This window comes from Piliocolobus tephrosceles, chromosome 10 (genome assembly GCF_002776525.5).
Source record: "Piliocolobus tephrosceles isolate RC106 chromosome 10, ASM277652v3, whole genome shotgun sequence".
In the NCBI taxonomy this organism is placed as follows: domain Eukaryota; kingdom Metazoa; phylum Chordata; class Mammalia; order Primates; family Cercopithecidae; genus Piliocolobus; species Piliocolobus tephrosceles.
In genome coordinates, this window is record NC_045443.1 from 11,883,575 (window position 1) to 11,909,103 (window position 25,529).

A 25,529-nucleotide genomic window follows, 5' to 3' on the forward strand; every position below is an offset into this window, starting at 1 on the left:
GGATTGATAATTGAACAACTCTTCCGAAAAGGAGTCAATAACTTGATCAGTATCCATCCAAAAGGAGGTGACTGGTGTGTCACCAGGGTACTCCTGTCTCAGCCCTATATAATCTGTACTTTGTCAGTAACCTGTGGAGGTGACAGATGCTTACCAAAGCTGTAGATGATGTGAAATTACGGAGTATAGATGCTAGAAATAGATGGAAATCTGGAGAGACTGCAGCAGGCTGAGATGATGGTTAAAAATAATAAGATAAAATGCAGTATCAATTAATATACATTCTTACAGTTGGGTTCCAAGGGCTAGCTATACATATGCAGGTAGAGTGAGATTATAAAGGTGATTATAATAATAACAGTACAAAAGCAATAGCTAATGTTTATTAAGTGATTGCTCTGGGCCAGATATTGGCCTGTGTGTTTCATACCATCATCATTTGTATAATTTTACTCTGTACTAGTTTTATGTCATCTGAAAATTGTACAAGTACATTATCTATGATTCAATGATATTTAATTCACAGGTTGAAAGTTGTCCTCATTTTTCAGTTGACGCCAGCAAGACACAGAGAGGTTAAGTAACTTGTACAAGGTCACACAGCTGGGAAATAAAGGTTCCATGCTTTTGCTCAGTGCCTGCGTGCTTAACTACTGTGAAACTTTTTAAAATTTAGTCATAAATTTAATTTGATGTCCTGCCAAACGACCAAATAAGCTTAGAGAGTTAGGTAGTTTTTAACGTGGGCTTGGAGCCACATCACCTGGATTCAAATGTCAGCTCTTCCATTTCCGGGCTTGGTGACTTTGGCCAAGTCATTTAACTTCCCTGTGTTCTAGTTTTCTCCTCCATAAATGGGGATCGTTCCTGTCTTACAGGATTGTTGCAGGGATTAAATGAGTTACATATGCAAAGCATTTAGAATGACTCCTGGCACATAGCAAGCGCTTGCTTACAAGTAAGTGCTTTACTGTTACTAGGCTACACAAAAAGCACTATGGCGGGGTGTTAAGAGTTGAGACTGTAGAGCTAGACCACCTGGATCTCTGTCACGGCACCACCACTTCCATTTCTGTGTGCTACGGTTTTCTCATCTGTAAAAAAAGAATAATAATCATTGCAGTGATAAGATTCAGTGTAAATGTTCAATAATTGCTAGCTGTTATTATCAATAGAAGTATATTGTCCAGAGAAAGAAAAATGCTAGTCCTGTTCCTACTGCTGCATTTGGGAATTGAAGCCACATAAGATCTCTGGAGGAGAAGCAGGCAGGTTGGTGAGGGTCTACAAACTGCAGTGGAGGAGTTAGCTTTGGACCAATTAAGGACGTTTCATCTGGAGGCAAAATGACTAAGCAAGGGCATGGTAACGTCCTCACTGTGTTGAGGGTTACAAAATTGGTGTGTGTCATTGAATCAAGTTATGAGACAACATGGGATGTTGGGAAAAGTCAGGGGATCAGGGGCAGGTTGATCCTGAGTCAGTCTCAACTTCCAGGCTGGAGCTTCCATCTTTCACATTTTATGATTCTGTCTCCAGCACGTGGAACCTAGAGCGAATTCCTATTTATACAGAAAGTTTGGATAAAGAGTGGTTTTGCTGAATGGCTACTGTTGTAGCAGAAAAGCTTGAACTGAGTGTTGCTCAAATCAATAAAATCACCTAATGACTAAGCCCTGTGTTTTCTATCTTTTAAACTGAAATCAGAATGCAACAGACTTCACTGGGCTTTTGTGAGAATTACATGAAGTAATCTGAATGAAAGCACCTTATCAACTCTGAAGTACTACCCCAATGCAGGCAGTTATTTTGATTATTGCCATAGCTGGATTATAACTTTTCTAAGAATTAGAATATAATGAAACACTCTTAAGCATTAATCTGTCTTCTGTGATTCAGAAGATCCTTCAGGAAGTTACAAAATCTCGGGGTCATGGCCGTGGGCATGGAGTAATTCTGTAGAAAAAGATCCCGGCTATATTTGTATTCTTTGGCTTTTTGGATTCAAATTAAATAGGAGCATATTGACTACATTAAACCCTGAAGGGAATAGAGATCACATACTCTAAGCCCTTCATTTTACAGATGAAGTCACTGAGCCACAGAGAAGCTGAGTGTCCTGCCCAGAATCAAATGTTAATTCACGGCGGATCTGGGAATAAAATCCAGGCTCCTGTCTCCCAATATGTTTTTCATCATTAGTTTAAGAATACCTCAGAAAGTCTGAAATCAGGTGAAAATGTACTAATGAATGTGGCTGCCCCTTAAAGCATGGAATTGAAGAAATATTAGAAATAAATTTAAGGGCCTGGGTGTGTCACCGAAGGATATGACACCATATACTTGACCTACTCGGGAGTGGGGAGAAGTACAGTAGAATTTTTAGTAACTTTCTTAATCACAGCAGTTCATTTTCTCTGTACAACTTTCTTTTCAAATATTCTCTGAAACTAATTGGCATTAACAATGCTGATCTTAGTAAATAACCCTCCAGAGGCGTGATGTGTACACAGGGAATAGTATAACATGGGTGCAGAATAATAGTCTCCCTCTCTCCTTTTTGTCCTTTTAATCATCATTTACATCTATATTCTTCGACTTTGTTGAATTAAAGTTGCAAGAGATGGCCGTAAATAAAGCAAGTTATGTATATGCCTCCCTCGTTCTGCCCATGCAGCTTCTGTTTGCAGCTGTGAGCCACGTAAGACTCTCAAGACCAAGCACCCATGAGTGCTTGGGAGCAAGTAGCCTGTGAAGGGAGGACTTTATTCCTGGATGCATTAAAAGCAGAGTCCCACCTACACCTCCCTCCTCTTCCCATTTATAAATCTACTTCTCCAGGGATCTACAGATTTTTGGGCTATATTTTTAGTCTGTTGATAATTTGAGAAAGTCTCCAAGGATCTAAGACTTGGATGGGTAGGAGTCAATTCACTCAGTCTTTTTTGAATCCCTAATTGATGTTCAAAACCAGTCTCAATTCTGCATCTGGATGGGACATGCATGTTGAAGTACAGTGTGATGGGTAAGAGCACAGATTCTGGAACCAGATTGCCTGGGTTCAAATCTCCGCTTCTCTCATTACTAGGGTTATGTGACCTTGGACAAGTCCCTTAAATGCATCGGGCCTCAGTTTCCTAATCTGAATCCGTGTCATAGGGTTGTGTGAGCATGCAGTTGAACGAGCTAATATCTATTCATATAAAGTGCTTAGAGCAGTACTAGGTGCATAGTAGTGTTTAGTAAATGACTATTAAGTAAATTAAATCAGCCTGATTAGATTGCCTCCAGGTGCAAGGCTCTATTCCTTTAGACACTGTAACACACAAGGTCTTAAGGGCTGTAGGGTTAAGGAAAAGGGGCTTCCCCGCCTCCCCTGGCTCAATTCTACACCACAACCTTTTTATTCTATTGAATTAAAAAGCAAGTAACAGTGGGTCTTGACTTTGAACACCAAAGTTTATCAAGCCTCTTTCCAGCTCGACGAACGTGTCCACCTACTTCTCTCTTTATGCGAAAGGCAGAACAGCGACGCTGATAAATGTATTGAATGGCCTGGAGCAGGTAGCTTGCTCTGTCAGGATCACTTTTGTGTGACTGCTGGGATCGCCGCAGTCTCCCCTGTAACTTGCTAGGTCCCTCTTGTACACAAGCCCAGGGCATTCGCGTCGGTTCCTGGTGAGGGGGTTTCCACACGGTGGCCCTGGTTGCTTCAGGGGCTGGGCTGTGGGAGAGATTAATGGGAAGTGAAAAGAGAAACTGTTGTGCTTAACCGGCAGAGCTGTTTGGAGTGTGACTCTTCTTGTATTTAGGGAAAAGATTACTCATGAGTATTTTCTTCCATAGAATATAAAGAACCTCAAATTACTACTTGCATCCCCCACCCCCTCTTCTCACCCGCCTCCCTCCATTGCAGCGTGTCCTCTGCAGAAACTTCAGCATTTTACTCTCATTTCCCCTCCCAAGCGGGATTCAGTTCTGTATTTGCTTTGGGGCCCTTGTTTCCAATAAGCCACCCTGTACTTTTTCCTGTTTCTGCCTGAGCATCTTCTGCTCTCTGGACCTCTCACCTCCAGGCACCTTCCTAGGCCCGAGGGACCAGACCCTGACATTTGTCCCCAAATGGGAACTCCCTGTGTGAAGGAGAGGAAGGTCCATAATAACAAATTGCGGTGCCATTCTTGTTCAAAGGTGACACCATTGACATTAAGGAGTTAGGTTTAAGGTTTTTACCAGTTTGAAAATGGAGATTTTGCTGAGTAACCCTCACTGCCACTCCTACCTCCCTGTGATTCCAGATACGTGTTTTCAAGGTCATTGGAGAGAGTTGGTACTTCCCATATCCATGGACTGTTTTTAATAGGCATCACTTTCTGGCCAGTCAGGAGTCAAAAACAAAAACCTTTAGTGACTGTATTTTATTCTAAAGATCATAAAGCAGTAACGCACCATAAATTATTTGAAATTCTCATTTGTTTCCATGTGAAAAAAAAATTACCCTAAAAACACCAAGAAAAAAAAAAAAAAAAACTCTTAAATGCTCATCTCTAATGTTCCAGTGCCCAGTAGTTCTTTTTTTGGTGCACTACAAAAAACGGGTTTTGGTTTTGGGGGCTTCCACAGGTGTAGAGTAAGCCAACTACCATTCCTCAAAACTACACTTTGCAAAGGAGCCGCTTGGAATGCCCAGTGGCCCTGGATATTCTCCAGGGCATTTGAGCCGTTTGTTCCCCACTTCAGCAGGTAGGAAGAGCACCCCATGTAGCAAAACAGATTGTTCTTTGGCATGCCTGCTTTAGGATGAAAGGTGATTTTTTTCCAGGATCAAACTAAGGGACACTTTTATAACACACTTGTAACGTCTTCTTAGCAAGTTTAAGTAACTTATATTGAAAGACGGAAGCTCCTCTTAGCAACACTTGATGCCATTGCTCTATTTGAACTATTTGAACTATTGATTCACACCATGTGATTTTAGAGAATGAAGATCCATTGAACATCTAGCTTCTTCTAACAAGCAGTTCTTAAATTTGGTCTCATGTCTCCTTTTGATTCTTAAAAAGTAATGGAGACTCCAAAGAGCTTTTGCTTATGTGGGTTATAGCTATCTGTAGTTACCATATTATTATATAAATTAAAACTGGGTATTTACAAAATATTTATGAATGTAGCAAGTAAAATAGTAAGCCAACTCTATATTAATGCAAACATATTTTAAAATACATTTTTCCAGACCAAAAATAATTTGTGAGAAGAGTAGCATTGTTACACATTTTTGAAAGACTCTTGAAAGTCTGGCTTAATGGAAGATGGCTAGACTGTCATCTCTGTTTCTGCATTCAATCTTTGCAAGATCACAATGTCATATGCCTTCTAAAACATTCCACCTGAGAATGAGAGCGAAAAAGGCAAATAATTAATATTGTTATGATAAGATGTTTTACTTCATAGGCACCCCACAAAGGTCTCGAGAACCCTGATGGGTCCCGAGATCATATTTTGAGGACCACTGTTCTAACTTATCAAAGATTTCCCACAGCAGGAAAATAAAATAAAACAATAGACTCACAGGCTCCCAGAGAGCCAACCTGACCCAACCCCTCAGCCTCTGCTCCGTACCCCCCTCCTGCCCACTTGGGTCCTACTCAGAGTTCAAGTACCACCCCACCAGGAAGCTCTCATGTCAGTGAGTAGAATAAAAAGGCAGAAGACCTTGTATCCTTACTTTGCCCTGTTACTCGCAGAGGCCAGCCTGATGGTTTCCCGGAGGCTGAGTGAATTGCTCTTCCTGGAAGAAGTGTCAGGGAACATTTCATTAGTTGGCAGCTTTGGAAGGTCAAGCCCAGCTCTGGAACATTCTTTCTTCAGAAGGATGCTGGGCTGCAATCAGATCAGCTCTGAATCTGAGGACCCTCCAACCACACTGACACGTGTCATAGTTCTGAGCCCCCATGGGTGCCTTGGGCACCCTGGAACAGCCCCTGGAACTGGGCAAGGAAGGGCAGGTCTCTAAGACCTGTCATCCCTTAAACACATAAAAAAGGATCTTTTTCTCATTTTGCCTCTAAATAAAAGCAAAAATGTTAATCTGACAGCACACCCCACAGTAGGATTTGGTGTACAAACTACTCCCTGGACCCCTCTTAGAGGCTGATTCTGGGTTTGGAGAAGCCCCCGGTGGGGCGGCTCAAACAGGGGCTGGAGAGGGGACTCAGAGTTGGACATAAGGGCTCTTGAGATGTGGAGACTCAATTTTGTTAACTATTCAGAGATCTTCTCCCTTTATTCCAGCTGTCTAACTGACAAGACCTTTCTCTCTTTTTTTCTGCCTCACGCTCTCTCCAACAGGCTTGCAGCCAATTTACTGGAGCAGGGATGACGTAGCCCAGTGGCTCAAGTGGGCTGAAAATGAGTTTTCTTTAAGGCCAATTGACAGCAACACGTTTGAAATGAATGGCAAAGCTCTCCTGCTGCTGACCAAAGAGGACTTTCGCTATCGATCTCCTCATTCAGGTGAGAGTCTGGACTCTTGGCATATGCTCAACTTGGAAAGTCTGTTAGTTAGTGGTTGGTCTTTACCACCCCTCACCCTGCCCAAGAAATCCCAATAGTGAGTCATCACAAGGAAGGGATGACGATGGAAGGAAGTTGAAGGAAGATTATGCTGGCATGAGCCAGTTTGAGGAAAGAAGAGGAAGCGTTTACAGACCAAGGGGGAGAATTTTAAGCTTAGGAGAGGAACCCAGTTTAGTCCTACGGGCACGGAAACTTAAGGGCTCTAACTGTGCCACTAAGAAGAAAAAGAAGGCTGGCCATGGTGACTTACTCCTGTAATGTCAGCACTTTGGGACGGTGAGGAAGGTGAATTGCTTGAGTCCAGGAGTTTGAGACCAGCCTGGGCAATGTAGCAAAACCTCATCTCTACAGAAACTTTAAAAATTAGCTGAGTGTGGTGGTGCACACCTGTAGTCCCAGCTACTCAGGAGGCTGAGGTGAGAGGATTGCTTGAACCAAAGAGGTGGAGGCTGCGGTGAGCTGAGATCGCACCACTGCACTCCAGCCCAGGTGACAGAGCGAGAACCTGTCTCAGAAAAAGAAAAAGATGCCATTCTGGCCCTTCGACTCTCTAAAAGTGATACCTGAGAGTGAGTGCAGGCTGTGAACTGCTCAACTGAAAACAAAGAGAGGAAGGAGAAGGACATAGAAGGGCTAGAAAAGAAAGTAGAAATGGGGGAACTGCCGATAAAGACTGGGAAATGGGAGATCCTAGTAGCCAAGGCCAGTTTAGAAAGGCTTCAGTGGTTTCCCTTAGAAGCAGGACTCGTTTGAGGTAATGCATCTTGTAGCCTGTAGAAATCCTAAAAAATACAAGCGGAGGTCTCCTCTGGTTCATCTGACTCAGAAAGCTTGTCTAATTAAGGGGCTCCTGAGACCACGTTTAGACGATTTCAATTCAGTAACAAACATTTCTACCTGCAAAGTGTATTACTCGTGTGGATAAGGCTTCAAAGATTTGTCTCAGTTTCATTTCCTAAACCCTGTGGATATTTAGAAGGTATCTGTCTGGAAACTACATATGTCAAAGGGGAACTGTGATCTCGTTTATGCCTCTTGCGGGATTAGTTACTGAAGTACTCAAGGCCCTCCTTTTACTGAATCCCATTGCAGACCTCGACTCTGATGTAACTTGACAAAGGGTGAGGATCCTGCAGAAGGTCTTGGCGTGGTCCCTAACTATGTTCAACCTTTATTTACTCCTGGAGACCTGCCAGAAGTTAATAAACTAACCGTCATGAGGAAACATCCCTCATTATAGGAGATGAGATAAAGCCCCAGCACCCATATCTCCCCTGTTCTTCCCAATTGCCACAGACCGTTTATTTGAAGAAATGCTAAAGGAGAAGTTCTCCAAAAGTAAGAGATGTTATTGAAACTTGAAAATGTGTATGTCCAAAAACAAGTAATTTGGAAGGGGCACAAATATACCTGAAATATTTTGTCTCAGATCATCAATTCTTTATGTAATCTCACAGTAAGAAAACTATAAAACAACCATATAAATAAATAAAACTATCCTAAATAGTTCTTTTGAACTTTTACAAAATAATTCCCTTTTCTATTCCAGTGGAAACTCAGAGATATACTACTCAAAGAGGCAATGTTGTATATCTGGAGGAAAAATCCCTACCTCTTTAGTGTTCCAATGAAACCATTCATGTAAAGCAAACAAAGGAAAATACAGTGGTGGTTTTTGACTTGATTTGACTTGGACCTTGGGCAAGTTTTCCTCCCAAGTCTTCATAAATTTCTCCTTCATCCTATCTCAGGTGCTCCTTTTTATAGCTGGTTTATTTTCCTCCACAGTGACCTCTCAGCGTTATTTGTGAAACTGGGTTCTCTCTGCTCAAAGCTATGAACAAAGATATGTGAAAATCTGTCCGCAGTTCCTTGCCACTTTGTCCAAAGTCTTTGTTGGGTGGGCCATGTGAAAGATGGTGCTGCTGTCGAGGAAGTTACTGTCCAGTTAGAGGCAGGATTGCATTGATCTAAAGGCCAAAGAAGGATGGAGGAGGGCGAGAGCAGAGTAGGATGGATCTCAGGAGAGAAGGAATGGAGTTGGTTTGAACCGTGAAGAATGGGTGGGATTGAGTAGGCAGAGGGTAATTGGAACAGCATCACCAAGTATATTTGGGTGATGGTGAGAATGCCTACCTGATGAGTAGAAGAGGCAGAAAAGGCAGGAAGGCCTGATAAGCCTGATACATTAGAATGGATGTTGAGATGCTCTAGATCACAGTTAGGAGGTGGCAATAGACATTCATTCCATGAGTATTCACCAAGCAACTCTATGCCAAAGGTACACAGGTACAGGCTAAGGGAGTTCAGAGATTACAGGGGCCATTTCTAGCTGGATTATCAAACAGACCTCATAGACATAGTAATGGAGCCTGACTTTGAAAACTTGGAGAGGTAAACAAGAAGGAGATGAGGAAGTGTGTTAAGAAGGAGATGTAGGCCAGCATACATGGAAGAGGAATTCAGAGAGAAGGCTGCACATGCTAGACACTCCCTTTGAAACATGGTCAAACATCACTCACCATACCTCTCCGGATTGTGTGATTGCCTCCTCAAATTTCAAAATGGTGGACTGTCTCCTGGAAGGCGTCTCTTGACACCCATCCCTATTTCCCTAATTCCACTCCACCTTCCTTTCTCCCATCTTGTTCTACCTCAGTCTGGGCTAGTTGCTGTTTCTCTTTTATCTTAGAGCATTCTCTACCTCTGTCATGGCCCTTGACACATACACACACACGCACATACAGTGTTATATGCATTGTTTGATGATTGTTTGCTACTCTGGATCCCTCCCCTAGAGTGGAAAGTTCAATGTGGGCAGCGATTGTGTTCTATTAAGCCGCCAAGTCTCCAGTACCTAACACCAGGGCATAGCATCCAGGTGGCACTCAACAAATGCAGGTTGAATGATGACCCAGTTTGACAGTACCCAGGTTAAGAAGTTTGGATTTTATTTTACCCGTAATTGGAAACCACTGGAAAGTTTTGATCAGGAAAAGTATGATTGGAGCTCTCTTTTTGCAACAGACATTTGCCATCAGTGCATAGGGTAGATTCACTGGCTTACTTAAAGCAGGAAAGCTAGTTAGAGTCCTTGCTGTGATCCTAATGGGAGGCAACGAAGCCCAGACTGGATCAGTGAGATCAAAATAATACTCAGGCCCAAAGTGGCTAGCTAAGACTGGGAGCTGACCTGGAAGTAGTGGTAAGAGTTCATTTTTGAGCACGCAATGCCAGGACATTCAAGAAGACTTGTCCTGTTCTCCAGTTGGAAATCTAAAACAAGAGGCAGGCCAGAGCTGGGAATAATAGATGTGAGCATCATACATCATCTCCATTATGTAGAATTTTATGAGCTGGGGATAAAGATAAATTTATACTGAAGGTAATTTAATTAAGGCACCCACTAGAAAGCCATGGACAGAATTTCAAGGTGATGCCTGCCAGCAGGGCCTACAGGAAAACTTACCACAGAACACAGGAGTATTGTGAATGGGTTTATAAGACAGGACTAAGAAGGAGTTGAGAAGACCCATCTCATGAAGGGATCACCCAGCAAGAGGAGGAAGGCCACAGGCATTCTCCTTAGACAGGGGCAAGATCTAGATTGAAAATCGTTTTTATTTTCCAGATGTAACATTTGTCACTGTTTCTTCTGACGTGGGCTTTCGGCTTTAGCAGTTTGGTGTAGTAGAAGTCCTCAGGCCTGGGTTCTATACCTGGCCCTTCACAAATCACATCACTTCACTTGGCCTTATTTTCCTCATCCACAAAATGTGGTTCTCACCACATGGATCCTAAGCTCCCTTCCATCCTTAACAGTTCAGCCCAACTTCAACACTGAAACAGTGTTAAGTTTCTAGCAAACATTGTAGCTATCTATGCTGTCTATATATGGAAACAACATTCCTTAACACAACTCCTCTCCAATGTAGAGAGGAGAGTGCTGGACGCAATGAGTTATAATTACCTGAAATACGATTATACCTTAAGTCAAATACAGTAGACTCCCTGAATGCCATATTCTTTGACCAGCTTAACAAATTACGTTTATCACATCCACTTCCAGGACAAGAATCCTCCATTTTCAACCCCTAGGATAAAGCAGGGAACATTTGCCATGTGCTTTAAATAATTATATGGTCTCTAACCGGAAGATTTCAAGGTTGAAGACAAATGGGATATTTCCTTTGGAATAGTCTCCCAGTTGGAGGATGTAACAGATGACAAATTTATAACATTTGTAAAGTTGAAGAATAAATGGAAGGGATCCCACTTTTATAAAACTTCACCTGAACAGAATAATTTTACATAGACCTTGGGCTACTAGATAGTTATCACATTAACTTGTTCTTGTTCTGAAGGAATTTAAATTCAGAGAGGTATTTGATTACTTGACTACTTTGAGACTCTGAGAAGACACATTGACAGGAGGGAACGTCTAGACAGGTTGGCATTTGTATTAACCCTTACTTAGGGTTATCCATTGCATGACATTCAGGTGGAATGGATTTAGTTACCCATTATTTTCTATGAACAAGGAAACCCACAAGTTATTATCAATTTAATTCATGTTACGCTCACTTGCTATCAATGCTAAAAAAGGGAAAGAAACATATGTTCAGAGTTCCTTCAATTCAGCAAAAATGTATTGGGGATTTGCTAAATATATTGAGGATTTTAGTAGACTAAAATCTGCAGTCTTTTCATATACTAGAGTGTGATTTTGCAAATTGTTTCTTCCCTTTCCAACCCACCAGAACCTTTGTCTTTGGAAATATGCTTTGCTTATATTTTTCAAATACAGTAAAATTTTCTTTCAAAGTTAAACCAAAAATACTGGTCTTTACATCATATTTCTTGAATCAGTTGGCCTATTAATTTCTATTAAGCAATGGTAGGTTTGCCAGATTGAAGGACGGTGTCAACTGGCTGTTTTAGAATTAAGTCAGAGAATCCAAGGATATAGGTCACAGAAGGGAATTGTAGCCCTGAAACGTGGGAGTTGTAGCAGGCATGACCCTTGTCTGAAGACACCAGAGTTGGCTCTTTCTTTACTGTGTCTTTCAGCAAGCAAAAAAAAAAATGTGTATCACACCTCAGAGAAATGCTTAGATAGGTCACTTATGGACTTATGGGAAAGTCATTTTCTTTCTTTTTTTTTTTTAAGACAGAGTCTCGCTCTGTCGCCAGGCTGGAGTGCAGTGCTGCGATCCCGGCTCACTACAACTTCCGCCTCCTGGGTTCAAGTGATTGTGATTCTCCTGCCTCAGTCTCCTGAGTAGCTGGGACTACAGGTGTGCACCACCACACCTAGCTAATTTTTGTATTTTTAGTAGAGATGAGGTTTCACCATGTTGGCCAGGATGATCTTGATCTCTTGACCTCATGATTTACCCACCTCGGCCTCCCAAAGTGCTAGGATTACAGGCATGAGCCACTGCGCCCAGCCATCATTTTGTTTCTTAGGCTCTTCACTTGTCCCATTTGTGAAATGGAGGTGGTCTCCCACCCTGCTGTCATGTACTTGAAAAATGCAAGTTTTAGCAATGTTAGGGTTCTACTTTAAACTTACTAAACTTGAGAAGTTAAAAGTTGGAGAGACCTAGGTAGCCCTGCAAATGACGCTAAACATTGGTCATACAAGTTGATGTGATGGTAACGTAGGGAAAACCAACTGCACAGTGCTTCCTTTAAACACATACTTATTTCATAAAGTTCTGTTTTCTCGAGAGCTTATTTTGTTTATCTTACCTTATATTCTATATCCAGCTGTAATTGTCTTACTATATCTGTTTTCTAACAGATTTATTCTTGTCTTAAATATAATATTTAAATTTTCCCACAAATATTTGTTGCTAAGTAAAAGACTAATTTATTTTTGTGGTCACAGAAGGCACTCCATATTAAATTAAAAGGTTAATTCAACTGGCCTGCAAAAATGCATTGAATGGAATGCTTAGAAACTGGGACCAGGCCAGGCGCAGTGGCTCACGCCTGTACTTCTAGCACTTCAGGAGGCCGAGGCAGGTGGATGACGAGGTCTGGAGTTCGAGACCATCCTGGCTAATATGGTGAAACCCCATCTCTACCAAAAATACAAAAATTTAGCCAGGCGTGGTAGCACACACCTGTAGTCCCAGCTACTTGGGAGGCTGAGGCAGGAGGATTCCTTGAACCCAGGAGATGGAGGTTGCAGTGAGCCGAGATCACGCAATTGCACTCCAGCAACAGAGTGAGACTCTGTCTCAAAAAAAAGAAAAAAGAAACTACAACCAAGCAGAGTTAGAAAACCAAGCAGTCCCAGCCGGGTGCGGTGGCTCAAGCCTGTAATCCCAGCACTTTGGGAGGCCGAGACGGGCGGATCACGAGGTCAGGAGATCGAGACCATCCTGGCTAACACGGTGAAACCCCATCTCTACTAAAAATACAAAAACTAGCCGGGCGAGGTGGCGGGCGCCTGTAGTCCCAGCTACTCGGGAGGCTGAGGCAGGAGAATGGCATAAACCCAGGAGGCGGAGCTTGCAGTGAGCTGAGATCCGGCCACTGCACTCCAGTCCGGGCGACAGAGCGAGACTCCGCCTCGGGAAAAAAAAAAAAAAAAAAAAAGAAAACCAAGCAGTCCCATTACAGGAATGGGCATTATGCACTAGTGTTTTCACTGTTGAATTTATTATATAAGTTAAGGGACCGAAGCCTAGGGCTTCATCCTGAACCCATCAAAAGTAGAAAGGATCCAACAGAGAGAACATTCTGAGACATCTAAAAAGTACCTCTCCCACACCAGGCATACTCTCACTTTAAAAAAAAAAAAAAAAAAAAAAAATGGCCAGAAGGAAACTGAAGCCTCTGAATAAAAATCAAAGAGAAGAGAGAGCTGTTTGCAAATTTAAGAATGTGTTACTTAGATAATCTACGTGTAAGATTATGTACATAGTAAATTATCACCTGAAAAATGCAGATTTTAATAATGTTAGGGTTCTACTTTAAACCTACTCAACTTGAGAAGTTAAAAGTTGCAAAACCCCCCTGGGAGAGGCTCTAGGTAGCATTGCAGATGATAAGAAGCATTGATTCCAGCCTTCTGAGAACAAGTATATAATAAGAACTTTTAAACTAATGACACCCTTTCACTGATAATTCTATTCCTAAACAAATAGCCGAAGGAAACCATCCAATAGTGGGCAAAACAGGATGCCCTTAACAATTCTATTTATAGTAGTTAAAAACTGGAAATTCCCCAACCACCCCCAGTGTGGGACTAGCTAAACACACTTGGGGAAGGTAAATATCATAGGATACACGGTAGCCTCACAGCCATTCATTCACTCACTCATTTATTATTTCTTCAGTAGATTATGCAGGGCTCTGCAGGTCATATTCAGGATTTTACATGTTTGTTTGAAGACAAGTAGAAGCCATTTGTTTTAAGCAGAGGGTTGGCGTGGCAAGGTACGGAGGTGAAAAGTGGAGGCGGGGCCTCTTAGGCTGCAGTCTAGGAGCAATGGTTGTGATACTAACTAAAGTGAGGCTCACTGAGAGAGGAGGTGGTTCAAGAAACAGATAAAAGGCAGAGTCTGCAGGTCTTGGTGACCAATTTGATGTGAGATGAAAAGAAGAGAGGACTTAACGATTACTTCCAGGTTTTTGGTCTGATCATCTGAGCATTTACTGACCTAAGGAACACCATCTCATTTGTAAAGATATTTGTGTTAGACACATCAAATGTGTGGTGCCTATATGACCTCCAGGAGGAATTACTTAGAAGATCATGGAATGTGGTTCTGGAGTTCAGAAGAAGTGCCTGGCTGGAGTAGAGTTAGCATAGACGAGCCGATTGAAGCCGTGGGAGTAGATGAGGTTGCCCAAGAAGAAGGGCTGGTGAGAGACCTGGGGAACCTTACTGTTGAAGGGCTGGAAAAGGAGGAAGAGCAGAGAAGTAGGCAGAAAACCAGGACAGGTGGAAATCTCTGAAGCCATGGAGTGTTCTAAGAGAAGGGAAGTAGAGAGGTCTGGTAAGGATGTTGCTGAGAAGTCAGGCAGTTCCCCAAGTACCAAGCATTGCCCTTTGGATCTGACAACAGGGAGGTGGCCTGAGCAAAAGCAGACTGGAGAAGGGTGGGAGTGGGAACCGGAATGGAAGGTGAGGAAGTGGTGAGAATGGTGTTGGACAGCTCCCCTGGGAAGCTTGGCTGTAAAGGGAGGAGAGAAACAGGAGCAGGATGTAACAGGGAGGATGGGGACAAGGGGCGTGTGCATGTGGACAGGAAAAAAACTTGAAACTGCTTAAAAGCTAAAGGGAAGAAACCCAACAAAAGAAGTTGGCAATACGACCACAAATGGGGACTGTAAGAGCTAACTGTAAACTGGAAATGTCTGTATGAAATGATGTCAACTGGGGGAAAAAATTCCATCCATATGAATGCGACTTTGTAAAACTTATGCATGTGCTTTAAATACAAAAGTACTGAAACAAAGAAAACATTTTTTTTGCCAGATTTTGTGAGACACGTCTGTTCACACTTATGACAATTGCAAGAGACACCATCCATTGAGTGTTTATGATGGCAGACGTGGGGCTGGTGCTCTGCACATATCATCTCATTTAATCCTTACAACAACGCTGCCAAGTCTGTGGCACAGTTCTCATTTTACACACAAGAATACTGAACTAAGCCCTGAACTGTGACTCGGAGAAGAAAATAGCTTTCCCTAAGGGCATACAGTTGACAAACAGAGGAACAAACAGAGGAACAAGATTCAAACTTGGGACTCCCTTGCTCCAGAGCCCAAATTCTTTCCTCTAAAATTAAGTAACTTAAATAAATTTAACCCCCCTCAACAGCATCTTGCATGTTCTTTGTCCTTAGACATTAGATTGATCAGCCAAGTTACAGCAGTATTGTTCACTCGCTCTGTCCTGTCCATTTGAAACACATTGCAATACAATCATGGAATTTAGGATGCTCAGAGAATATGCCTGGCTTGTCACGTAAAGATCACCAATGCAAAACTGTGTTTTGTTTCTGTGTGTGTGCGTATCTATACTCCTAGATATACTAGGAGTATATCTAGATTTTATGGGCCCGAGGCTTACAATTTAGGCAATATGAATATTTCTAGAACTCTTCCCAGGGACCTGCGCAAGTGAAGGGCCCCAAAGCTCACTAGCTTCATGGCACATCTACCTCTGCACATGCTTGTGTTTACATGAACTGTGTATGTATGCGTGAAGACAGATGGAGGAACCAATGAAAACCATGGTTCTTTAACCAGTACGGCTCAGTTCCATTGAATCGTACAATAGAAGCGCTAGTTAGAACCAGTCACTGTGGTTCTTTTCTGGGAAGAGAGGGGAGATTTATTAAAAATCAAATGGGTGGCCGGGCGCAGTGGCTCACGCCTGTAATCCCAGCACTTTGGGAGGCCGAGGTGGGCGGATGACGAGGTCAGGAGATCAAGATCATCCTGGCTAACACGGTGAAACCCTGTCTCTACTAAAAAAATACAAAAAAATTAGCCAGATATGGTGGCGGGTGCCTGTAGTCCCAGCTACTCGGGAGGCTGAGGCAGGAGGATGGCATGAACCCGGGAGGCAGAACTTGCAGTGAGCCGAGATTGCGCCACTGCACTCCAGCCTGAGCAACAGCAAGACTCCATCTCAAAAAAAAAAAAAAAAATCAGAAATCAAATGGGTTATGAATTTTCCGAAAAATGCCCTTTGAATTTCAGCCATTAGCTAAGTTAGATATACAGTGCTGTGGCACGTGCTCTTTATTTTCAGTAGGCAAATAAATATAACTTATTTTTAGATATATTCTTTATCCCAGAGACTGTTTTGGGGTTGGTTGGTTGGTTGGTTGGTTGGTTGAGAAAGGGTCTCACTCTGTCATGCAGACTGGAGTGCAGTGGTGCGATCACAGCTCACTGCAGCCTCGACCTCCTGGGCTCAAGCAATCCTCCCACCTCAGCCTCCCGAGTAGCTGGGACAGTAGGCATGCATTGCCGCACCCAACTAATTTTTGTATTTTTTGTGGAGATGGGGATCTCACTATATTACCCAGGCTGGTCTCAAACTCCTGGGCTCAAGTGATCCTCCTGCCTCTGCCTCCCAAAGTGCTGGGGTTATAGGTGTGAGGCACAGCATGTAGCCAGATTTTTTGTTAATAACACCTTTCGGATGTGATCTCCTCTCCTACATATATGAAAATTTGAAGAATACATCAAGAGAGCAGGCTGGGTGTTGAGGCATGAAGGGACACTGGAAATGGAAGAAGATGGAGGGCCGTCTTCATATACTTAGAAACCTGCTATAGACAAGACACATCTTCTGTGTTACTTCAGAAGCCAAAACTAAGAACCAAAGTACAGGGATTGCAGGGGAAGCCAGATTTCACCTCAGCAGAGAAACTTTCTATCAACTAGAGCTGTCCAAAAATGGTTTGCTTGTGCCGTGGCCAGCTACCCATCACTGGAATTACCCAGCCAAAGCCACTTCTTTCTGGGAGAAGGGGAGGTGGGAGACTTTTAGTGAGCAAAGTTTGAGTCAGTCTAAGAAACCTCTAGAATCCTGTCTAGGTCTAATATTCCCAGTTATTATTGGGGCACACTATCAGTGCCAATCATATGCACACAGTGCATGCACAGCAAGTGGTCCCTGTCCCCGTGGTGGTGATGTGTTTTTGCTGAGCTGGCCGCATTCCCTGACCGAGCCAATGGTTGCTGAGGAAACAACATGTCTGTACATGGAATGACTCCACTAAGGCCACACTCCTGGGTCTTAGAACTAAGTTTTTTCCTGGCCCAGTACCCGGAACCTCAGGTGCATGCTCCCACCCATAGCCACCTCATGGATAGCATTTAAGATAACTCCTGATACCTTCTTCGTCTCGTAATAGGTTTATGGTCTAGGTAGGAAACTGGCTGAGTCCGCTTGACCTGCCCCTCCCCCTGCTTCCTCCTGTACACTCACGAAGAACCCCTCTGTCCCTGCTCCCTTGGCCAGCGTCAGTATGGGAGGCTGAAGCGAGCCTGCGCAGAAGCCTGGGAGGTGTGCGGCAGACCACGTGTCAGCCCCCCAGAGGCTTAGCCCACCAGGTCAGGATGAGGCATCCAGCGAACCCAAGACTGGGAGAGTGACCTCAGTTAGCCTTCTTTACCCTTTCGGGAAGGGGAACATAAAGTTGGCCAGGACCCAGATACTCCTCTGTTCTCCATGTAAGACCTCCTTAGAGATCTACGCACCTGTCCTAAGCCACTAGAACAAGATCAGGAATAGTAATGATGGGAGTGTTCCCGGCGGCGGTGGTGGTGGTGGTGGTGGTGAAAGCAATGACTAGTGTTTACTGAGCTCTTCCTGTTTGCCTCACGCCATGATGAGCTCATTACATAGACCACCTTATTGAATCCTTACAACGATCCCACAAGGTAGATGCCATCAACATTGCCATTTTATAGATGAGGAGACTTAAGGGGCATGCCTGAGGAGGCACCAGTCTGACTCCAGAGCATGGCCTCTTCACCATGCTGCTGTCTTTCCTCAGTTTCTCTCTCATGAAAACACAGAAGGAAAAGTCACCTGCCTGCTCTCCAGCCCTTGTTTGAGCCACCCCAAGCCCAGAAGCAGCCACCAAGAGGGGTCCAGGAAACAGTTTGTGCACCAAACCCTACTCTGGGCGCTTCTTGTCCTTTCCCTCCTTTAACCCTCATAGCGAATGCTGGAGGTCGGTGCCATTATTTGCATTTTGCAGAGAAGTTCAGGGACTTGCTCAAGGTCACCTGATGCACAGGAGTTGGGACTCCCACCCAGGCAGCCGTGCCCACCTCTGCAGTCAGCACCTCCTGCCACCACACCAGCTCGCCTGGTTAAGTGAACCAAGCTGAACACCATCACAGACACTAAATTTATATTTCCTGGCCTCCCCTTCCAAAATGGATACACTAATTACTGACCTTTTTTTTTTAGTAATAGTAATCATCAGAAACACATTTTTCAATGTTTTCATTTTTCTATTCCGCATACTACCAAAAAAAACATTGATAAAACCCAGCAAGTGTTGAGGCCATGTAAATTAGCAAAAGTTCAGGAAGTCATTACACTAAACCAAAAGAAACAAAGTGTTGATTAGGGGCTTATTTTTGTATGAGATTAAAATATGAATCATTAAAATAGGACTGTATTTCAGGCTCCTTATCCCCGCCTCATCAGAGACATCACCATGACGACTAGGTTTGGATTCAATGAATTCCGAAGCCGTTCTCAGCTCTCAAATGCAGTCCTGTGTGCCATGGTTCTCCCTTATACACAGCAGTTTCAAAAGTCTGGTCCAGGACACCTCTGTATCTTCCTGCCCATCTCCTTTTCATAAAATGCCTAAGTGACATGGTGTCTGCAGGTCTTTGAAGTATCTTGCTTTATTTAGTCATGATACTAAGTAGTGGCAGAAAGTTATACTAACAGCAACCAAATTTCAAAGGTAGAGGAAGGAACCAAGTGAAGGCGAAAACACAAAATTCCCTCAGGAATCCCTTAGAATCGGGTATCCTTGGAGCTTTATTTAGTATCAGTGATAGAGGAGCGGGTGTTTGTAGAAAAAAAGAAATTAATATGGAACATTTCTCAGGTCCATGCTGAGCTTGAAAGAAAAAATAATATAGCAATATCTTCAACCCAAAATATGCCTTGAATTTAAGTTGGTAATTAAAATATTTGTTTAAAAAATCGCTAAAATTAGAGACAAAGGCCCATTGTTTGTTATTACTGCTGACTGCCTATCTGTGTGTGGAGAAGGGTGTGAGGAGATAGTCAGAGGCCTGTGATATTTTAAAGATTAATCACCCACCCCCAAAGGATTTTGAGGCACCCACCTGCATTTTCAACTTGGATCTAAGAGTCAAGGGGTGGGACAAGACCATGACACGTTTTGGGTTTGTTTTGATTTTTTTTTTTTTTTGAGACAGAGTCTCGCTCTGTCGCCCAGGCTGGAGGACAGTGGCCGCATCTCAGCTCACTGCAAGCTCCGCCTCCCAGGTTTACGCCATTCTCCTGCCTCAGCCTCCCGAGTAGCTGGGACTACAGGCGCCGGCCACCTCGCCCGGCTAGTTTTTTGTATTTTTTTAGTAGAGATGGGGTTTCACTATGTTAACCAGGATGGTCTCGATCTCCTGACCTCATGATCCGCCCACCTCGGCCTCCCAAAGTGCTGGGATTACAGGCTTGAGCCACTGCGCCCGGTCTTGATTTTGTTTTTCTTTTGTTTTGTTTTTTGCTAATTAATCCTTGGACACTTCAAATACCAAATATATCAGAACAGAAAGGTGCCCACTCAACCCAACCCCTACTATCTTCTGACTATGGCCTGACATCTCTAGATGATTTTCTAGAGACTGTGGAACCTTGGAACAATGCCTGTGTGCATTTTTAAAGGAGGGAAGCATCCCAGAACATGCCAGTTCCTTACAGAGTATCTTGAGTAGTTACCACCTCTAACTGGACTTGTGAATTTTTTTCACGTTTATTCTTTTCCTGCCTAGGATTGAGGTTGGTTAAAAAGGCATATTTTTCTCTGTAGGGAAGATTTCTATGAAGAATCTATGAGTTGTCATTGGAGCATTACAAATGTTCTTAATGACTTCATAATTCTTCGAGTAATCTGAAGTGCAAGCTAAGATAGATGTAAAAAGAACATCCTCACAAATATAAGAGCAATAAATTGGGATCGTTTAAATTCCCTGCCATTGTTAGGCAGCTACTGAAGCAGTTCAGTAATGTGGGAAAATGTTCAAAACCTAATGTGGAGGGAAGAGAGGATACTCAACTATTAAAAGCCTGATTCTAACTATAGAACTGTAGATAGTATTAACAGGGCTTCTGTATCTTAGTGATGGGATTCTAGGTAATGTTTTGTTTTCTTTCTGATTTTCTGCCTTTTTTAGGGCCATGCACAGTAGCTTACACCTGTAATCCTAGCACTTTGGGAGGCCTAGGCGGGTGAATCACTTATGCTCAGGAGTTTGAGGTCATCCTGAACAACATGGTGAAACCCTGTCTCTACTGAAAATACAAAAATTAGCTGGGTGTGGTGGTTCACACCTGTGGTCCCAGCTACTTGGAGGGCTGTGGTGGGAGGATCACTTGAGCCCAGGAGGTGGAGGTTGTAGTGAGCCGAGATCGTGGCACTGCACTTAAGCATGGGCAACAGAGTGCGACCCTGTCTCAAAAAAAAAAAAAAAAAAAAGTATATGATTTTCATGATCAAAAAAGTTTGGTTTAAAACTTCACATAGCTGTGACCTTTTGAGTTTCAAGTGCTGCATTCGGTGTCCCGTGAGCTTGGTGAGGGTAGGAGGTGGCAGGCCTGTTTTGCTCCGCAATTGTATCTTTGGCACAGTGCCAGGCACATAGCTGCTGCTCCGTAAATTGTTGTTGGAAAAAAATTTTTTCCATTTCCCGATTTTCCTTTCCTTTTTCTTTCCAGGTGATGTGCTCTATGAACTCCTTCAGCATATTCTGAAGCAGAGGAAACCTCGGATTCTTTTTTCACCATTCTTCCACCCTGGAAACTCTATACACACACAGCCGGAGGTTATACTGCATCAGAACCATGAAGAAGGTACTGGAAGAGGCTTCTCTTTTCTTGCCTGAGGTTTAGACAAATCCAAGAAGTTTAATTGTTAACTTGATAAGCTGGTCTTATTCGTGTAAGTTCACTTTTCATTCAACAGACAATTACTGAGTGCTTACGATGTGCAAGATACACTCTTGGTTCCCTGAAGCTCATAATCACAGTGAAGCAGTGAGATGGATGTGCACAGAAGCACAGAAGCGTAACCGTATAGTAGGCACTGTAAAGGTGTGGTGGAAGGGTCAATCACAGCCAGGTACAGGAAGCAGGGTCGCTCATAAAGGAAGCAGCTCTGGAGTATGCCTTAGAGTAGTGGTCCCCAACCTTTTTGGCACCAAGGACCAGTTTTGTGGAAGACAGTTTTTCCACCAAAAGTGGAGGTGAAGGATGGTTTGGGATGACTCAAGTGCGTTACATTTATTATGCACTTCATTTCTATTATTATTACATTGTAATACATAATGAAATAATTATACAATCTACCATAATGTAGAATCAGTGAGAATCCTGAGCTTGTTTTCCTGCCACTACATGGTCCCATCTGGGGGTGATGGGAGACAGTGACAGATCATCAGCCATTAGATTCTGTAAGGAGTGCACAACTAGATCCCTCACATGGACAGTTCATGATAGCATTTGTGCTTCTACGAGGATCTCATGCCGCTGCTGATCTGACAAGAGGTGGAACTCAGGCAGTAATGTGAGCAGTGGGGAGCAGCTGTAGATACAGATGAAGCTTCACTCACTTGCCCACCACTCACCTCCTGCTGTGCAGCCCGGTTCCTAACAGGCCATGGACTGGTACCGGTCAGTGACCTGGAGGTTGTGGACCCCACCTTAGAAATCCAGCAGGATTCTGATAAGGTTGAAGTGAAGAACATTCCAGGCAAAGAAAATGACATGAGGGTGGCTTGAGGCTTTTGGAACAGAGAGCAGTTAGATGACTTGGATTATAGAGCTTATCTTCCCCCACTCTTTTATTACAAAAAATTCCAAACATACTCCAAATAAAATAAAATAAATAAACCCCTCTGAGCCATCACCCTTGCCTTCACGATGATCACCATTTTGTCATTGCAGAGCTAGTTCAAGGGGCTTAGCTTGGAACCAGAGTGTGGAGAACTTTGATTTCTGGAATAGGGAGGAAAGAAATGGGAAGTCATTGAAGGTGTTTTTAGCAGGGGGTAATAAAAGCTGGAGGAAGGAAAGAAAAACACCCAAATCTATGAACTCAGTGTTGGGTCAGGGCTTTCTGCATCAGGCATCACAGGAGGCTGGTTAGAGTGCACTCAGTGTCCGTGTTTATTTCAAGTGTCCTGGGTGTTCCTCTTAATCATTGATAGAAAGCAAAAGACCAGAATTTAATTTAGACCCTGGACCTAGTTCCACAATAGGTGCTGGGGCCCGGAAATAGAGTATAAAAACCTTACTTGAGGCCGGCCGCGGTGGCTCACGCCTGTAATCCCAGCATTTGGGGAGGCCAAGGTGGGCAGATCACGAGGTCAGGAGATCGAGACCATCGTGGCTAACACGGTGAAACTCCGTCTCTACTAAAAATACAAAAACAAATTAGCCGGGCGTGGTGGCGGGCGCCTGTGGTCCCAGCTACTCAGGAGGCTGAGGCAGGAGAATGGTGTGAACCTGGGAGGCGGAACTTGAAGTGAGCCAAGATCGCACCACTGCTCTCCAGCCTGGGTGACAGAGCGAGACTCCGTCTCAAAAAATAAAATAAAATAAAATAAAAAAATAAAAAAAAACATTGAGCCAGGCATGATGGTGGGCGCCTGTAGTCCCAGCCACTCGGGAGTCTAAACTGAGATCGCACCACTGCACTCCAGCCTGGGCGACCGAGCGAGACTCCGTCTCAGAAAAACAAAACAAAACCAAAAAACACCTTACTTGAACACCATTGCATTAAACAGTTGAACAGCTCGAGCACTCAGTGATGGATCATGCCTCTGAGGGTCATGATACCCACATCCTCCCGCTCGGATCGGTCAGACAACAGACGTCCAAACGTGCACCAATTTCTTCATATGTACTTTTCCTTAGGTCCAGATTACTAGGGACCTCCAACCGTGGTCCCTTGGGGCATTTCCTTAAAATGATTGCTCATCCCCAAGAGCAGGGCTAACATTTTTGTTTGGTTGTTGGCAAACCAAAAGATGAGAAGTTTCTTGTTTTTCCTAATTAACACTTCACAAAAGAGAGCCTGACTCCTGGCGACTGACATCACCTCCTTGTGCCAAGCATTTCACAGCAGGGCCCCTTGCTTCCGTGATGGAGAACGAACAGCATTTTGTGCAGGCTCCCTGCCTTCCTCTCATCCTTTCCTCCCCTCACTCTACCCTTGCTAAATTTAGCAGCTGCCCTCCTCGCCCAATTCGGTTTTTCATTCTTTTGCTCTTCCTGCCATGTGCATTTCCGGCTTGCATAATAGCCAGCAGCCACTCTAGAGAAGAGGAGGTGGGTTTACTGAAGCTTGACATTAAGGCAAGAAATATATTACCTAGCCTGCCTTTCAGATACAAAGGGTATGTGATGGGTTTTCTTTCTCTCTCTTATTCTCTCTTTCTCTCATTATTTTTTTTTTAAATCTCATTTGGAATTTCTAGCCCCATTTTATTCCTGAGTGTGATTGGAGGCTTATGGTCTCTCCTCCTCACAGATCCTTCCTCTTTTCCCCTTGGCCTGATTTGACTCAGAAGTAGGTGTGTTTGTTGTTCTCATTTGCAGGAGCTCAGCAATAGAGAAAGCTGGCTTACTCTGAGAGCTACTCTCAAACCAAGTAAATACAGATGTGCCACCGCATACGCCGTAATGAGCTTTCTCTCAAGTATTATGATGTCGGTAGTGGTGAGCTCGGTAGGTACGAGAATGGAGCTAATGAGGCTGAGGTCAAGGGTGTCATTGCTCTGCAGACCAGTTAGCTCTGCTTCAGACCCAGCTCTTCAAAGTAGAGCATTTTCAGAGACCATTCCTTAAAGCTGATGGCCAGGAAGCAAAGTCTGAGAGCATATGTCCCCCTCCTTTGTCTATTCAGACAGGGCGCATGTGCTCCGATGAACAGATGCACACGACAAGGAGAGAAGTGTAGGTCTTTACTAGGTGGTATCCAGGGAGAAGAACTGTCCAAGGCACAGAGGTGACATGAAGAGGTGGCCCTAACCCTATCCCCCTGCCTTTCAGCTGTATACTGCCCTTGATGACAAAGAGAACAAGTAGAGAGGTGCATGGATCAGCACAAGTTTCCTGCCTCCAGCTGCTTCCTCTCTCTTTCCCTTCTTCTCCACTGAAAAGAAAAAAATCCAGCTCAACGTAAATTGTTTCCAGAATCAATACTGTTACATTTAATTATGAAGGATAACAGATGATTGATGTGGGCATGTGTTAACATACAGAAAGCTCTGGTTCTGAAAAAAAAAATCTGTCAAGTGAAATTATACATACCAAATATTACTTCCCCAGTGATTTATTTTACATAACTGGGAATACAGTTCCATATAAAAGTATGTTAACCCAAGATGACACATGTTGCTACCAACTTGGCATAAGTAAGTAGGTAAGTGGGTAGGTAGGTAGGTGGGTAGGTGGATAGGAATGACAGAATGGAAAGAGAACAAGGCCCAACTCAGCTGTTAAGCAGCCTGGCACAGTGAAGCATGCACGGTCAAGTGCAAACACAAGGCATCATTCAACCGCCTTGTGATTTCACCTCATCGTGGCCACAAACTTAACCAGTTAAGACATTCATAATTTCACAATGGGCATTTATGTCACAGTACAAATGTGTCTTGCTCAATCTAGCACCAGTTCCCCACATGTATCCTCTATGACTTTCTTACATTGAAATCATGCCTTCCTTAGTAGCCACGTGACAGTGCTAGAAGCTAGGAAGTTGGTGTTAGCCCAGAGGTCCCCCTCCATGCCCTGACAGTAGACGAGGATGATCATCATGCTAATTCAAACTCTCTATATGTGAACATTCATTACTCTATAATGTACTCCATTCTGAAATCACATCATGCCTTGAGCAAAGCAGTCCTCAGATTACACTTACCTCTAGAAAAAACAGCATTTTCACCCTTTTTCCTTACTTATCAGTTACGGGAAGGGAGGGTGATTTTATATAATTTGGTTAACCTTATAATTTTTCACCCATACCCACATAGTTATGACAGTGACACAGGGCTCCATCAGGAAGTAAGGAAGGACTACATATCAAATATTCAGGCAAAACCAGAACCTGACCATCCTCAACAAACTGGGGTGAGTGGGTGTGAGTGTGTGTGTGTGTGTGTGTGTGTGTGTGTGTGTGTGTGTGTGTGTG

At 43.4% G+C, this 25,529-nt stretch overlaps 1 protein-coding gene and 1 long non-coding RNA gene across 4 annotated transcripts in view; one reads left to right on the forward strand and one right to left on the reverse strand.

Moving 5' to 3' along the window:
- ETV6 (ETS variant transcription factor 6) overlaps positions 1-25,529 on the forward strand; it is a 249,296-nt gene that overhangs the window by 186,514 nt on the left and 37,253 nt on the right. For all 3 annotated transcript variants that reach the window (XM_023226218.2, XM_023226220.2, XM_023226221.2), the window contains 2 exons: positions 6,349-6,513; positions 21,053-21,187. In XM_023226218.2, coding sequence (XP_023081986.1) covers positions 6,349-6,513; positions 21,053-21,187 — 300 coding nt within the window. The remainder of the gene's footprint in view (positions 1-6,348; positions 6,514-21,052; positions 21,188-25,529) is intronic.
- Positions 296-4,908, reverse strand: LOC116418942. Its single transcript, XR_004229156.1, has 3 exons — positions 4,283-4,908; positions 3,502-3,724; positions 296-1,094 (listed from the first exon to the last, which is right to left on the reverse strand). It is a non-coding gene; the product is annotated as an uncharacterized LOC116418942 (long non-coding RNA).